At 34.9% G+C, this 14,890-nt stretch overlaps 1 protein-coding gene across 2 annotated transcripts in view; it reads right to left on the bottom strand.

The window, feature by feature from the left end:
- LOC149779479 (uncharacterized) overlaps window positions 1-14,890 on the bottom strand; it is a 122,532-nt gene that overhangs the window by 49,252 nt on the left and 58,390 nt on the right. For both annotated transcript variants that reach the window (XM_089940169.1, XM_089940168.1), the window contains 2 exons: window positions 4,925-5,072; window positions 1,237-1,295 (listed from right to left, as the gene is read on the bottom strand). In XM_089940169.1, coding sequence (XP_089796295.1) covers window positions 1,237-1,295; window positions 4,925-5,072 — 207 coding nt within the window. The remainder of the gene's footprint in view (window positions 1-1,236; window positions 1,296-4,924; window positions 5,073-14,890) is intronic.

Genomic DNA, 14,890 nt, shown 5'->3' on the forward strand with positions numbered 1-14,890 from the left:
GCATTTTCATAGCTCCGTATTTCTGAACAATAGCCAGTTACTTCAAAAGATCATGAAAAAGCCTCTTGCCACTCATGCCTTAATTTTCATGTCTGCTATATTTGATAAATTCTTCAATAATTCACAAAGCAGCTTGTCAGTGATGTGTCTTGCACCTGCTATTTTAAGAAATTGTCAAAACCAATTAATCATTTTAAATATGTATTTTTTGTGCTCTGAGTCACATGAATGTATCAGGATGATTGAATTATGCTATGTATATCTCAGCCTTACAAGCAGGGGGATAACTTTCTCACTGATAATTTTTTTAAAAAATTCCCAAACTAAAAGCCAGCATGGGAAAATGTCTGTATTAGAAGTGATGCATTATTTATAACCATATTTCATACATAAATACACAAAACCATTTTTAAATAATGCCATTTTTTGTTGTGCTTGTGAAAATTTTGAATACAATTTTATACTAATTGTATGCTTATGTTCAAATTGTGTATCCAATTTGAGTCAAAATAATACATGTAATAGCAAAAATACGTGTTCATTTTTGTCTTTTTATTACCTTAGTTTCTTTCTTTTTTTTAAACAAAAATTAATTTGGAATATTGGAATCCTGCATCATATTTCATTAGCGCTGATTCTATTAAGATTTTCAGATTTGACCATTTACTTGCAATTGGTGTCAAGTTGACAAAACACCACTCTATATATTATATTAAATTTTGGAATGGCCCTAACCTTATTTAATATTTATATTTGCAAAGTTGGATTTTGACACTATTTAAAATTTTTAACTGAATTATCTTGAACCAAATTTTTCTTATGAAGGGTTTTTAAAAAGTATTTTAACATTATGAAGAGGTGAAAATTTATTGCTTTAATTATATCTGAGACCATAAGTAACAGCTTGCTACATCCTGCCATTTATTGTAGTTTTGTGATAATGACTTCAAATAAAACATAACTGTTGCAAATTGCTGATTTTATAACATGTGAACAGTTTTATGGCATATATGAAGTAAAATAAAATGAGTCACATTAATTAGCGAGGAAAAGTTAAAGTGGATGCAAATATACCACTTGTCAATGTGCATGTAGCTTGATTATTTCAAAGTGCTATTATTATTTCTTCTCTTTTTTAAGAGGTTAAGATAAATGGTCATTTTATATGACTCTGAAATAATTGAAATTTACTGGTTTATAAATAAATGTGTGCCATCTGCAGGTCTAAATTCATACCTGTTCATTCATCATCTTCTCTGCTGATAACTTTTCATTCAGCTCATCAATGTTATTATCTGAAAGATGACTTACACAATTTGACAACAGATAAATGAAATGCAACAATGAAAGGTTCACACGATGTGCCAACAAGCTATAAATATAAGACAGTAATTACTTGCTTGGTTCCCATTACACACTACCATATATACTCACCTATAAGTCAAGTCCAACTGCAAAGAATATAGACCCTGATCTGCCATCACATAATGCACCAGCAGATCAGGGTCTATGTAGTTTGTAATACTGATCACTACAACAAACTGCATAGATCCAGATCTGCTGGTGCATTATCTGGATATGTACAGCTTGCAGATGGATTGAACTTATAAATAAGTATACACAGCAACACCTTTAAGCATTTACCTGAGTTGAAAAGAAGAGAGACTCATTCTATGAAAACTATGCTGGATAAAACCAATAATATTTTGCATTTATATGACATATGATATGTTATGAACCAGAATTGTGTCCTTGTAAAACATGTTAAAGCACACTTCACTATTCTGATCTGCATTCCATATGTTATGAACCAGAATTGTGTCCTTGTAAAACATGTTAAAGCACACTTCACTATTCTGATCTGCATTCCATATGTTATGAACCAGAATTATGTCCTTGTAAAACACATTACAGCAAACTTCACCATTCTGACCGGCATTTCATAGTTTGAGACTCTTCTGGCTTTGTCTTTGAGGGTAAAGACTCCTCCAAGGGCAAATGTCAGTTTGGAATGTGCATGTCTTTGAGGGCACAGACTTCTCCAGGGGTAAATGCCAGTTTGGAATGTGCATGTCTTTGAGGGCACAGACTTCTCCAGGGGTAAATGCCAGTTTGGAATGGGCATGTCTTTGAGGGCACGGACGTCTCCAGGGGTAAATGTCAGTTTGGAATGTGCATGTCTTTGAGGGCACAGACTTCTCCAGGGGTAAATGCCAGTTTGGAATGTGCATGTCTTTGAGGGCACAGACTTCTCCAGAGGTAAATGCCAGTTTGGAATGTGCATGTCTTTAAGGGTATGGACTTCTCCAGGGGCAAATGTCAAATTGGAATGTGCATGTCTTTGAGGGTATGGACTTCTCCAGGGGTAAATGCCAAGGGTATGGACTTCTCCAGGGGTAAATGCCAATTTGAGATGTGCATGTCTTTAAGGATATGGACTTCTCAAGGGGCAAATATCAAATTGGAATGTGCATATCTTTGAGGGTACAGACTGCTCCATGGGGAAAATGATAGTTTGGAATGTGCATTCCTTACACCAATAAAGCAGTCACATTCTGGCTACATTTGGGACGTGTACAGGCTGCAAATAGAACTCCACAAGAAATGTGGTTACATTTATGGATGCCAACGAACTGCACTTCAATTTCTGTTTAGCTGTTTTGGAAGGATGCTTCAAAACTGCTCATAGGATTCCATGACAGCTCCCCTAGAAGCAATTTTATCAATGTCTTACTTTCGTTTTCAATGCAAACTGTATTTTAAAGTCAATTGTGCAAAATCATGTGGATATGTAGAATACATTGGATTTTACCCTCAAGATAAAAGTGATGATTGAAGATAATATTACAATGGTTCAATAAACAAATGTCCAAAGATTCCAACCAGACAATCAAGGTTCTGAATAGAAATTTTCAGAAATTGTCAAATCTTTGCTAAATGTTTTCTGGCAATTGTAACTGGGATAAATTATATATGTCTGCAGGATTTGGAGATGCAAGACATCAAGCTAGTGATTTTAAGATTCTGCAAAACCTGATACAGGACTAACAGTAGTATGAGTTTCTTCTGACCATTCCCACCCAATGCTACACATTTGGAAAATCAGGTTTTGAAGCAAGATTGCTTAATTTGCAAGCTCATGTGCAAAGTGGCTACTCTTTGACACTAACTTGTTGGTTATGGCAAATCCATGTTTTCAGCTGGTGATGTCCTCTGACCTCCAACCACAACATAACTACAAAGTTTGTCTAACTCTGCGTGAGAAAGTCAGTGAATCATAAAATATGGGTCACAATGATCTACTACTGAAATGTGCGAGTAGTGCTCATCATCAAGATGCATCCCCTCACCAAATTTCCTGATTCTAGACGGGATGGTATGCACACACGATGCAAAAATCATATCTGGTCATGAAATAAATGCATAAATAAAACCTAAACCATTAAAATGTTAAATGTAGATTACAGTAATCCTTTTGTACTGGTATGGTACTGACAGAGGTATCTTTACTCCAACTGTCTTGCTACTAAATAACCTACTTGTGTTCCTGTGTTTTAAAATAGTTAAATTGCAAATAAAGATACGAGCCTGTGTTTCAAATTGATGCATCAACGGTAAACATTATATTCATCTGAAAACCTTGTAAAGTACACATACACCTTCTGTTCCAAACCCTATGCAGCTCAATGGCTTGTTGTTATTTCTCAACTAGACATAATTCTTGGAATTGCATTCTTTATTTCACGTGAAGGCAATCGTATCTCCCACCATGTGACATACTCAAATCGACACATGATGTCCAATAAATGTAATTGTGTCCCTTCCTGCTTTTATTACGAACAATCCAAAAATTCCTTTTTATTTTTCTGTATAATTATTGAAAAAAAAATTCTTAAAGGCTTATTTATTTTTTCTTTCATCTTTAACATGTGTCGGTAGTGGGACAACATTTAAATTTTTTTTCTATAATCAACAATTTCATCATGCAAATGTTTTGCATGGCAAAGATGTGCAAGTTAAAGCATCTGAGGTACTACAATAAAGTTAGTCTGGTTCTCTAATTCCACTAGAGCTATTGTGACACCCAGATTCAAATCAAACACAGACGAGCCAGTTATCCTGAATTTCTGCAACAACTATATTTCCATAGTTTTTCCTTTAATCCAAAAGTCAATATTATTCTGGGTTATTTTCAGAAAACATATGGCAAAAACATATGGGTTGGCAGGCCTGGTCAACATGTTATTACCCAGGCGATGAGTCACAGATCTCAAATGTCCATTATCTGTAATTTAAATACATAAAATCATCCTAAACCCTAACTCCAGCCCCAGTACAATCTTGAATTAGTGCAGCATGAAAAACAATAGGTGTGAAACAAAGAATTCCAGAGTTATGTGAATTTTTTATGTAAATTTATGATCACGACTTTTGTAACCGCCCACCCTACCCCAGCCCCAGCCCCAGGACAGTCTTGGCAATATAGGGCTTAAACAAAACCTAGGTGTGAAACAAAACATTCCAGATTAATTTCATTTTGAATGTAAAATCACACTAACCCTCCCACCCAGCCCCACTCCATGGTGAAAGATCAAAATTCCAAAAGCATTTTCACAATCTACATAGATAAGACTATAATTGATCCAAGTTTGTCTGTCCAGCACTATGAGAAGTTTGAAGACACATGCACATACACTAAACTTTATATATGTATATATGGATGGACTGTTTCACAACATCGTCACACTTCTTTCAAAGTACAGGGATAATAATTTGTACTTTTTGCAATCTTACATGATGTCCAAGCCATAACTATGATTTTGTCCAAAAGCTGATGGTACATAAACATTAGTAGCATCATCCCATTTCACAAAGCAATTTTAGATAGCTTGATTTAAGATGGAGGTTAAGTATAGCTCTGTACTAAGTTTTGTGGCTTCCTCCTTCCCGGTCTCCAAAGCTTCCTCCAACTGCTCATACTTCTTGCTCAGTTTCTCCAGCTCTTCCCGCAGTTCCTCAACCTCCTGGTTTATGCTTGGGGACTTTGACTTCAATGACATGCTCTCCTCCTCCTACACACACATAGAAATAGAGGAAACTGAATTTAGTGAAATGGTCATACTGTATACAAAAAGTCTGATTACTGTACAGCATTATACTACTGCAACACTAGCATGTGTATACATCATGCAACTAACAGTCAAATCTGACTATATTCAAAATATTTAAATGCATTCATTATACTCTTTCAAATATTATGTGATTGCAAAATTCAACCATGCAAAAATGTGATGAGATAGTGAACATCTGCCTCTCATGATATGCCTCTCATGATAATAAAAACAAAGACGAAAAATAGGTGGCTGAAATGAGATTTTTTAAACAGAAGTAGCCAGCATGGACGAACAACACTGTTCTAATTTTGGATAACTGAAATTCAGAATCATCAAGTCCATCTGTAAATATTAACAGGGTGTTAGACATGTCATTTATTCAGTCCTTGGTGGCAAAACAATTTCTCTTTAAAGGTACAAAAAAGGTTAAAGGCTACATGTAAATAGCTTAGTTTACTGCCTGTGAACATTTACAAAATTGGTAACCATGTATACAAACAAATTGCACATGGTAATTTGGTGTTAGCAGAAGTGCTTGACCTGGTAGTATGTCTTGCTGCATTACCATCTTTCTCATTGGTGCATATATGTATATATTGCATTATGAAACAATAACATGGCAATCCTAAGGATGTTTTACCTTAATTTTTTGAAACTGTATATTCAACAAATGTCATAATGAGAGTAAAATACAAACAGCAAATGTGTGTGTGTGTGTGTATGATTTGGATTTTTAATGTAGCTTTAAAAATTTTTTAGTCATATCGCTATGATGTCTGCAGTGTGGCAGTTTATAGTGATGTCTAGCACTGGGGCATCATGCCACAGACATGTAGCATGATGTCCCACCTAGTAACATTATCCTGACACCAGGCCGACCAGTCCTAACACTAACCTCTCAGTGCTGAGCGCCAAGTGAGGCAGATGTTAGTACCATTTTTTAAAAGTCTTTGGTATGACTCGGCCGGGAATTGAAACCATGACCTCCTGCATCCATGGCAGATACTCTAACCACTAGGCCACCACAGTGGTCTACAAATGAAAATGAACAGCAAATGAAATGGTCACAAGATCATCAAGATGTCATACTTACATTGTCAAAAGTTAACATACAAAAAGCTGTCAGCTGTAAGCTTGATAGGCAGATCAGAGAAATGGCTAAGTTTCAGATGAGTTCTTAGACTACCGGTATTAAATGACAAAACATTGTTTCAGTTATTGTATAAAGTGTAACTGTTCAACATCTTGGTAAAGATTGGATCCTTAGAAGAAGGATAAAGTAGAACTAAAATGGATTTATTCTTTTAAAACAAAAACACCTCTCCACCACTCCTCACTAAAGCCAACATGACAATTAATACAATTCTGTAACACTCATACTTGATGGACAGGAAAATGTAAGTGATGATAAATTTCATTAGGAGTGTGATATATAAAGTCCATGACTTTAAAGGTCCAGAATTTAGTCTATCTCTCATTAATGTGAAGTATATAGTCCATGATTTATCCATCCATGAGGAGAAGAGACAACACAATTCTCAAGATGACTGCCATGGCAGCCATATTGGATGTCAATCTGCATTATTTTCATTTAGGACCAACTATACATCGTAAGAAATCTTCTGGTCGAAACAACACATCAATATGACTTCCATTCAGGCGGTCTGGAGTAAAATAGAAAGTTTTTAAGATTTTTCCAGTGACATATCGGAAGTCAGATTGACATCATTTTCATTTAGGACCAACTATCCATCATAAAAAGTCTTTTAGTCAAAGTACCATTTTGATATTGCCATCCATTCAAGAGTAGTTATAACAAGACTTTCACAATAGTACACTGTAGAATATTTATGTCCATGTGAACCATTTTCATTTAGGACTAAACCTTAGGATAAATGTGTGTGTGTGTGTGTGTGTGTGTGGCTTTGGAGTTTTAATGTAGCTTTAGCAGTTTTTAATCACATCGCTATGATGTATGCAGCATGGCAGTTTATAGCGATGTCAAGTACTGGGCAACAAGCTGCAGTCATGTCTAATCAATCCTGATGCCAGCCTGACCAGTAATAACACCAACCTCTTAATGCTGAGCAACAACGAAGACAGCTACTAGTACCATTTATATAAGTCTTTGGTATGACTTTGCCGGGGTTTCAAACCTGCAATTCCCTCATCCGAGGCAGATGTTCTAACCACTTAGACCACCGGAGTGGTGATAAATATCTATCTGTAAAATATAATTTTGGCACAGTGTTGGGAATGAGCTGATGGATGATCAATATACGACAGACAATAGGTCATCCAATGAGTTCTTCTGGTATATGACCTGTAGAGCTAAAAATCGCTACAACGGTCTGAAAATCAGGTCATCTACATAATAATACAAATAACCATACCAACATTTTGAACTGATAGTGCTAACAGCTCCATTTTGTTCACAAATGTGTAAAAAAATAAATTACAAAAAATAAAGTCACAGTAACCAGAACTTAATCAGGTATTGAGACCCAACCAAGGTGTATGAATAACACATTTGGTCTTGAGACCCACTCAAGGTGTCTGAATATCACATTTGGTCTTGAGACCCACTCAAGGTGGCTGAATATCACATTTGATCTTGAGACCCACCAAATGTGTCAGAATATCACATTTGGTCTTGAGACCCACCCAAGGTGTCTGATTGTCATGCTTGGTCTAGTTTGGCTCAATAGTTCTAGCTATCCAGCTTATAAGAAAACCCGATAGATGGAAGGACATTAGAGACCACAAAACCTTATGTCTCCCTACTTCCTACAGGTGGGGAAACATAATATAAAACAAAGTTCTTTAAGTTATATTCATAAAACAACAACAACAACAAAATTTGAAGTCATTTCCAGAATCAGATGGGTGATAAATAAATAACTAAATAATTCTTAAAATAATTATGATGGAGATGCTGATTATTGTAAAGAATTAAAAGCATGGTCAACATTAAGCTCTCTGTTCAAAAATATTATCCAAGACTAGATGAATCCAGTTACCTGCACATTGTAATAATATATACAAGTTCAAGGTCAATCAAATTCATTGCCAATTTATCAATTACAAATTATTTTGAGATTCAAGCTTTCAGACAAATTTTTCAATTAGCAAACATATTGTTTTAAGAAATGTTGTTGTAGTTGTTGTAGGGTTTAACGCCATTTTTCAGCACACGATAGGCTATACATGGCGGCCAGTATTAATGGTGGAGGAAGAACCTGGGAAAACCCCGGAAAGAACCACCGACCCTCAAGAAGCTACTGGCAAGCTTTCTCACATACCCACAGAGGCCGAATCCGAGACTCAAACCTACGCAGACAGAGGTGAGATGGCAGTGATCCGTAACGAAGAGCGCTTTAGACCACTTGGCCACTCAGGGCCCCTGTTTTAAGAAAAGAAGTAAATATGGGTAAATAATTAAGTGAGTCAAGTGAACATCTCTGTACCATGATATACCATAAATTACTTTTTCATAGCAATTCACTCAGTGTAGAAGTAAAAGTAAATAATTGGCAAGAAATAGCTTTGTGTAAAACCATGAATTAGCTTTTCCTGCTTGTACATATTAGTGCACAGGAGATACACAGAATATGATGTCTGAAAAGGATAATTTTAAGGTCTGTATTGGATTATTAGCCTTGTGTATTGGATTATTAGCCTTGTGATGTGATACTCAAGATGTTTTTCATGATTTGTATGTCAACGACTACACAACTGAACCATTGGGAACATTCATGCCTACATGCTAAAGACATAGGGAATATTCATGTCTACACATTAGGGCCATGAGAATTATTAATGTCTGTGCACTAAGGCATTAGGGAACATTTATGTCTACACAAAGGGCACTGGGAAATATTAGAACCCTGGGGAATATTCATGTCTACACAACAGGGCACTAGGCAATATTCATGTCTATGCACTAGGGCCCTAGGGACATTCATGTCTACACAACAGGGCACTAGGGACATGCATGTCTGCACACTAGGGCCCTAGGAACAGTCATGTCTAGGGAATATTCACTTGCATTAAAACCAAGATAAAAAATGCTACAGGAATAAACTGGAAGGATGTAAGAGGCTACAATTCAGATCCAATGTTTTACTGTGGGTCATCTCAAAATCAGTGGATGAAGGGAGATCACTTGAATGCATTAAAAAAGTAACAACTGGGCCACAAGAGCAATTCTAGTTACAATTTGTATTGCTTTGTTACAATTAGTTATGACATTTTTGCTGGTACATAAATTTGTGGATTGGTTAGAAGTTCTTTTCTTGATAGCTACATAATTTTTCTTTGGATCTTCACATTCAAGGTTTATAGCTAACATGAAATCCACAAAAAAGTCACCCATTCAAAAATGTGTATCCATCAAAATGTATATCTCTCCACAGATCTATATATATTTATACATCTATATGTATCTATCAATCTATAAATCTATATATATAATCACACATCTACATCTATCAATGTACTGATATATGTATGTATGTATGTATGTATGTATGTATGTATGTATGTATGTATGTATGTATGATGTACATCTTTCTATCCACATATCTATATAAGTATGTATCTAACTATACATCTACATGTATCTATTCACAGATCTGTCTATCTATCTATCTGTCCATCTATATATCTATCTACAGTATCTATATATCTATCTATCCATCCATCCATCCATCCATCCATCTATGTTTGTATGTATGTATGTATGCATGCATGCATGCATGCATGCATGTATGTATGTATGTATGTATGTATGTATGTATGTATGTATGTATGTATGTATGTATGTATGTATGTATGTATGTATGTATCTATATATATACATGTGTACATGCATTGATATGTCTATCAATCCAATAATACAAAGACAAAGAAAATATATTTCAGAAATAAATATTTCAATACTGATTAAAGGACAGGCCACGTTTTGAACATCAATCACATTGGACATACATATAGAAGTTCCACATAATTGGATTAGTCATTCACTCCTGTAACTGATACTGTTTTACTGGTCAATACAATAATATATATATATATATATATATATATATATATATATATATATATATATATATATATATATATATATATATATATATATATATATAATGGACAGATGCTCCTTTCTGGGAGTCTGGACTTCACAATCAATTAACTAAGAATTGGAGTGATGAAATGTTTTTAAAAGAAAAACTGCAAAATAATAATACCATAAGGACAATGCTATGAGGAAAACTAAAACCTATGATGAACTGGTCCTCCTTATAAGACAAAATGTATAATGAAATGTATAGACAAAAATTTTATCTGGAAAGAATCACATAATAACCTTGGTAATTGAACAGTATGGACTGTTTAAACTGATGCTGATGTTATAGTTGCAAATTTATAAAAAAAATGGAAAACTTGACCAAATGGCACAGATAGCAAATCTAGAGCAAACTAATTGTAAATATTCATGTACATTATTTTAATTGACATTATCCTCCATAAAGGAAGAAATATTATGAACTTTTGTCAGATTATTGTACTGAATTTTGATTAATATGCAGATTCACCTTTACTATCTTTAGAAAGCAACACTTATGGATCTGTCTTGATACATATGGACACAGTGAACACTAACAGCTGTAAAATCTGTACAGAAATTTTTACAATTTATCAGACAGACAGAGTAAGTGACAAAATATTGCATCTTTTTTTTCTCCAAGAACTTCCTAATGAATTCAGCCTGTGAAGACAACTAGAAAATTTCAAACAATACTGTAACATCATGAAATCCAGAAGAGTCACAAACGGAGCAATCAGAAATACGCTAATGGCAGGCATTTGCAAATAACTGCACTTTGAAGCTGTGCCATTAGGGTCATGACCTCACTCGGGGCCTGCATGGAGTACTACAACACTAAATGTGTATTTTTCTCTTCGTGTCCAGTTAGTGTATATAAGGCTTGTGTTGTATGCACAGGTGCATTTATTTTCCCATTCTCATTAAATGTATACACGGTTATAAAGTGGTTTATCTTATTAGTTTCCATGCTATGATCCACTAGCCAATCCCTACCCCAAGGGCATGACCCTGGGTCTCTACTGGATATAGGTCTGATTTAACATCTTCATGTCATTCAAACTTATGTATGTATAATGGGTGGGAATCTAAATATGTAGATATTGGAGCTTGCCACCTATCCCCTGGAAATGTTCAAGGATCTGATTATGTCTAATTTGGAACCTGCATGTCCTTTAAGGAAGTACATAGTTAATGATTGCGGATCTCAAAAGTTTCCAAATTACGACTAAGCTCCGCAAGCATGAGCAAGTAGCTGGATTCGGTACACCATCTTTTATTGAAGATGGAGTAACCCAAAAAGTGTTGAACGTGTTATAGCTCCAATGACTCACACCAGCTTTCAAAATCTTCAACTACAGAACATAAAATATTAATTGAATTTTTTTCAAAAAACTATCCACAGTATTAAAGCCACTTTGTACATCCACTGACTACCTGCAATGATATCCAAAAGTTGTAAGTCTGTATCCCCCAAAGTATCAAAGACAAAATTTACTAACAGATGGACTGAAAGACAGACAGATATACAGATGGGCAGGATGATAAAATCCAACTATTTTATTTGACTGAGATTTGGATTTTTAACATAGCTTTAACAATTTTTCAGTCATATCGCTATGATGTCTGCAGTATGGCAGTTTATAGCATGTATAATGATGTCCCACCCTGTCACATTATCCTGACACCAGGCCGACCAGTCCTAACACTAACATCTTAATGCTGAGCGCCAAGCAAGGCAGCTGTTAGTACCATTTTTGTAAGTCTTTGGTATGACTCGACTGGGTATTGAACCCACGACCTCCCACATCTGAGGCGGATGCTCTAACCACTAGGCCACCAGAGCAGTATTTTAAAAACTGTGCAGGTTGAATGGGAACATCATATTTTCCTTTTTGGAAGCTTTCTTTTACTGCCAGAAGTCAATTTTAAATAATGTATTTAGTAAGAATTGTACTATACATATCTGCTAAGAAGTCAAGATCTACCGTAAATTACACTGACCAAGCCTGCCATCACATGGTGAAGAGGTAGATCTGGGTTTATACAGTTTATTAGGACTAATCAGTAAAACAACATAGACCTGATCTGCTAGCAAATTATGCAATGACAGATTATAGTCTATGTTATTGGCAGTTACACTCCACTTATAAGTAAATATATGGTAATTATGTTAAACCAATCAACCTCAAGGAAAGATAAGTTCCCTCCACCAAGATTAATTAGTAATTAACAAATACATGTACTAATTGTACTATACAGATGACAAAAAAACGTAAGACAAACAATAACTTCTTTTGAAATATATATCTGTTGTACCAGTATTACAAGTCAGTGTCTCCAACATAAATGCACCGTTATAAAGCAACATAAACACACATTAACTATACTGGAAAAATCAACACAGTTCTGAAGGTATTTTCAGACTGACACATGATGAAGATTCCCAGACAGACATTTTATTAATCACAAAATCTCTTTTCACATCTTCTTACCTTTATTGGTGCTATGATGTCAGGCTGTGAATGTATGAATTTAAAGTCAAGTAATGACATGAATGACATTGAAACTTGCTTTTAAAAAAAGCCGGCACATGAAACTATTCTCTATAAATATCTTACTCAATAGCAAATAATATCACAAAAGAAAAGAAATGATATGACTAGGCATATTCAATTAAACTCAACAGGCAGATGAAAAATTAAATACCAAATAAATAAGAGAACATTAACTACTTTCTTAGAAAATTTAAACTGCTAGAAAACCTAAAATAGACTGGTCAAATATGACATCTTGCTGACCATTCAAGCTACTTCAAGAAATAGTGTAAACATGGAGTCTTCAAAATGTGTAAAACTGAAGGAAGTATTAAACCATGGCATGTAAAACCAAGAATGTTTACCTTTTCAGCACTATATCAAATAAATAACCAAGGCAGATCCTGATAAAAACTTCACTATGAATTCATCATCATCTTTGGATCTATTATTTACTGTTGATTGCTCTTAGAGAATCAGTTCAAGAATCATTAGTTTTTAATCTTTTTGAACTAATTCTTGAACATACTGTCTGTGGACCAATGAAGTTATTTAAAGAAAACATCTTTCAACCAAAGAGTCAAAGATCAATCTTCTCAAATATGTCTCTGATTTAAAGTACAATTTGTCAAAGGCTTGTGAAGTGGCAAGAACTGATCTTCAATCTATTCAATCAAAAATGAAGCTAAGGTGTGACAGAAACAAAAGAAAGGAGTTTTCAGCCTCGTGATAAGGTTCTGATTCTCTTTCCCATACCTCATGGTCCTCTAAAGGCTAAGTAGCATGGTCCATATACAGTGAGTTAAATTAAATCATCAACACTGTTGGGAGGCATAAACAGAAACAACTCTGCTATAGGAATATGTTAAAGAAGAAGGTTGATGGAGACAGCACCTTTAATCATTCAACCAATTTAGTTGTACCTGTTCCACAGTGGGTGGGTGTGATTTTTAATAAAGCTTTAACAATTTTTCAGTCATATCGCTATGATGTCTGCAGTGTGACAGTTTATAGTGATGTAGCATGATGTCCCACCCAGTCACATTATCCTGACACCAAGCCGACCAGTCCTAACACTAACCTCTTAATGCTGACTGTCAAGCAAAGCAGCTGTTAGTACCATTTTTGTAAGTCTTTGGTATGACTCGACTGGGTATCAAACCCACGACCTCCCGTATCCGAGGCGGACACTATAACCACTAGGCCACCAGAGCGGTATTTTAAAAAGTGTGGAGGTTGAATGGGAAAATCATATTTTCCTTTTTGGAAGCTTTCTTTTACTGCCAGAAGTCAATTTTAAATAATACATGTATTTAGTAAGAATTGTACTATACATACCCACTAAGAAGTCAAGTTCTACTGCAAATTACACTGACCAAGCCTCCATCACATGGTGAAGAGGTAGATCTGGGTCTATACAGTTTATTAGGACTGATCAGTAGAACAACATAGACCTGATCTGCTAGCAAATTATGCAATGACAAATTATAGTCTATGTTATTGGCAGTTACACTTAACTTATAAGTAAATATATGGTAATTATATTAAAACAATCAACTTCAAGGAAAGGTAAGTTTCCTCCACCAAATTGTTTTAGTAATTAACAAATACTAATCGTATTATACAGATGACAATAAAACATAAGACAAACAACAACTTCTTTTGAAATACATATCTGTTGTATTACAAGCAACTGTATCCAACATAAATGCACCTTTATAAAGCAACATAAACACACATTAACTATACTGGAAAAATCAACACAGTTCTGAGGGTATTGGTGTTATGATCTCAGGCTGTGAATGTATGACATGAACAACATTGAAACTTGCTTTAAAAGAAAGCCGGCACATGAAACTATTCTCTACAAATATCTTACTCAATGGCAAATAATATCACAAAAGAAAAAAAATGATATGAAGGCTTGTGAAGTGGCAAGAACTAATCTTCAATCTATTCAATCAAAAATGAAGCTAGGGTGTGACAGAAACAAAATAAAAGATTTTTCAGCCTCGTGATCAGGTTCTGATTCTCTTTCCCATACCTCATGGTCCTCTACAGGCTAAGTAGCATGGTCCATGTACAGTGAGTTAAATTAAATCATTAACACTGTTGGGAGACAAAAACAGAAA

The sequence above is a fragment of the Sinohyriopsis cumingii genome, chromosome 17 (assembly GCF_028554795.1).
Source record: "Sinohyriopsis cumingii isolate HCF-2022 chromosome 17, ASM2855479v2, whole genome shotgun sequence".
Classification (NCBI taxonomy): Eukaryota; Metazoa; Mollusca; class Bivalvia; order Unionida; family Unionidae; genus Sinohyriopsis; species Sinohyriopsis cumingii.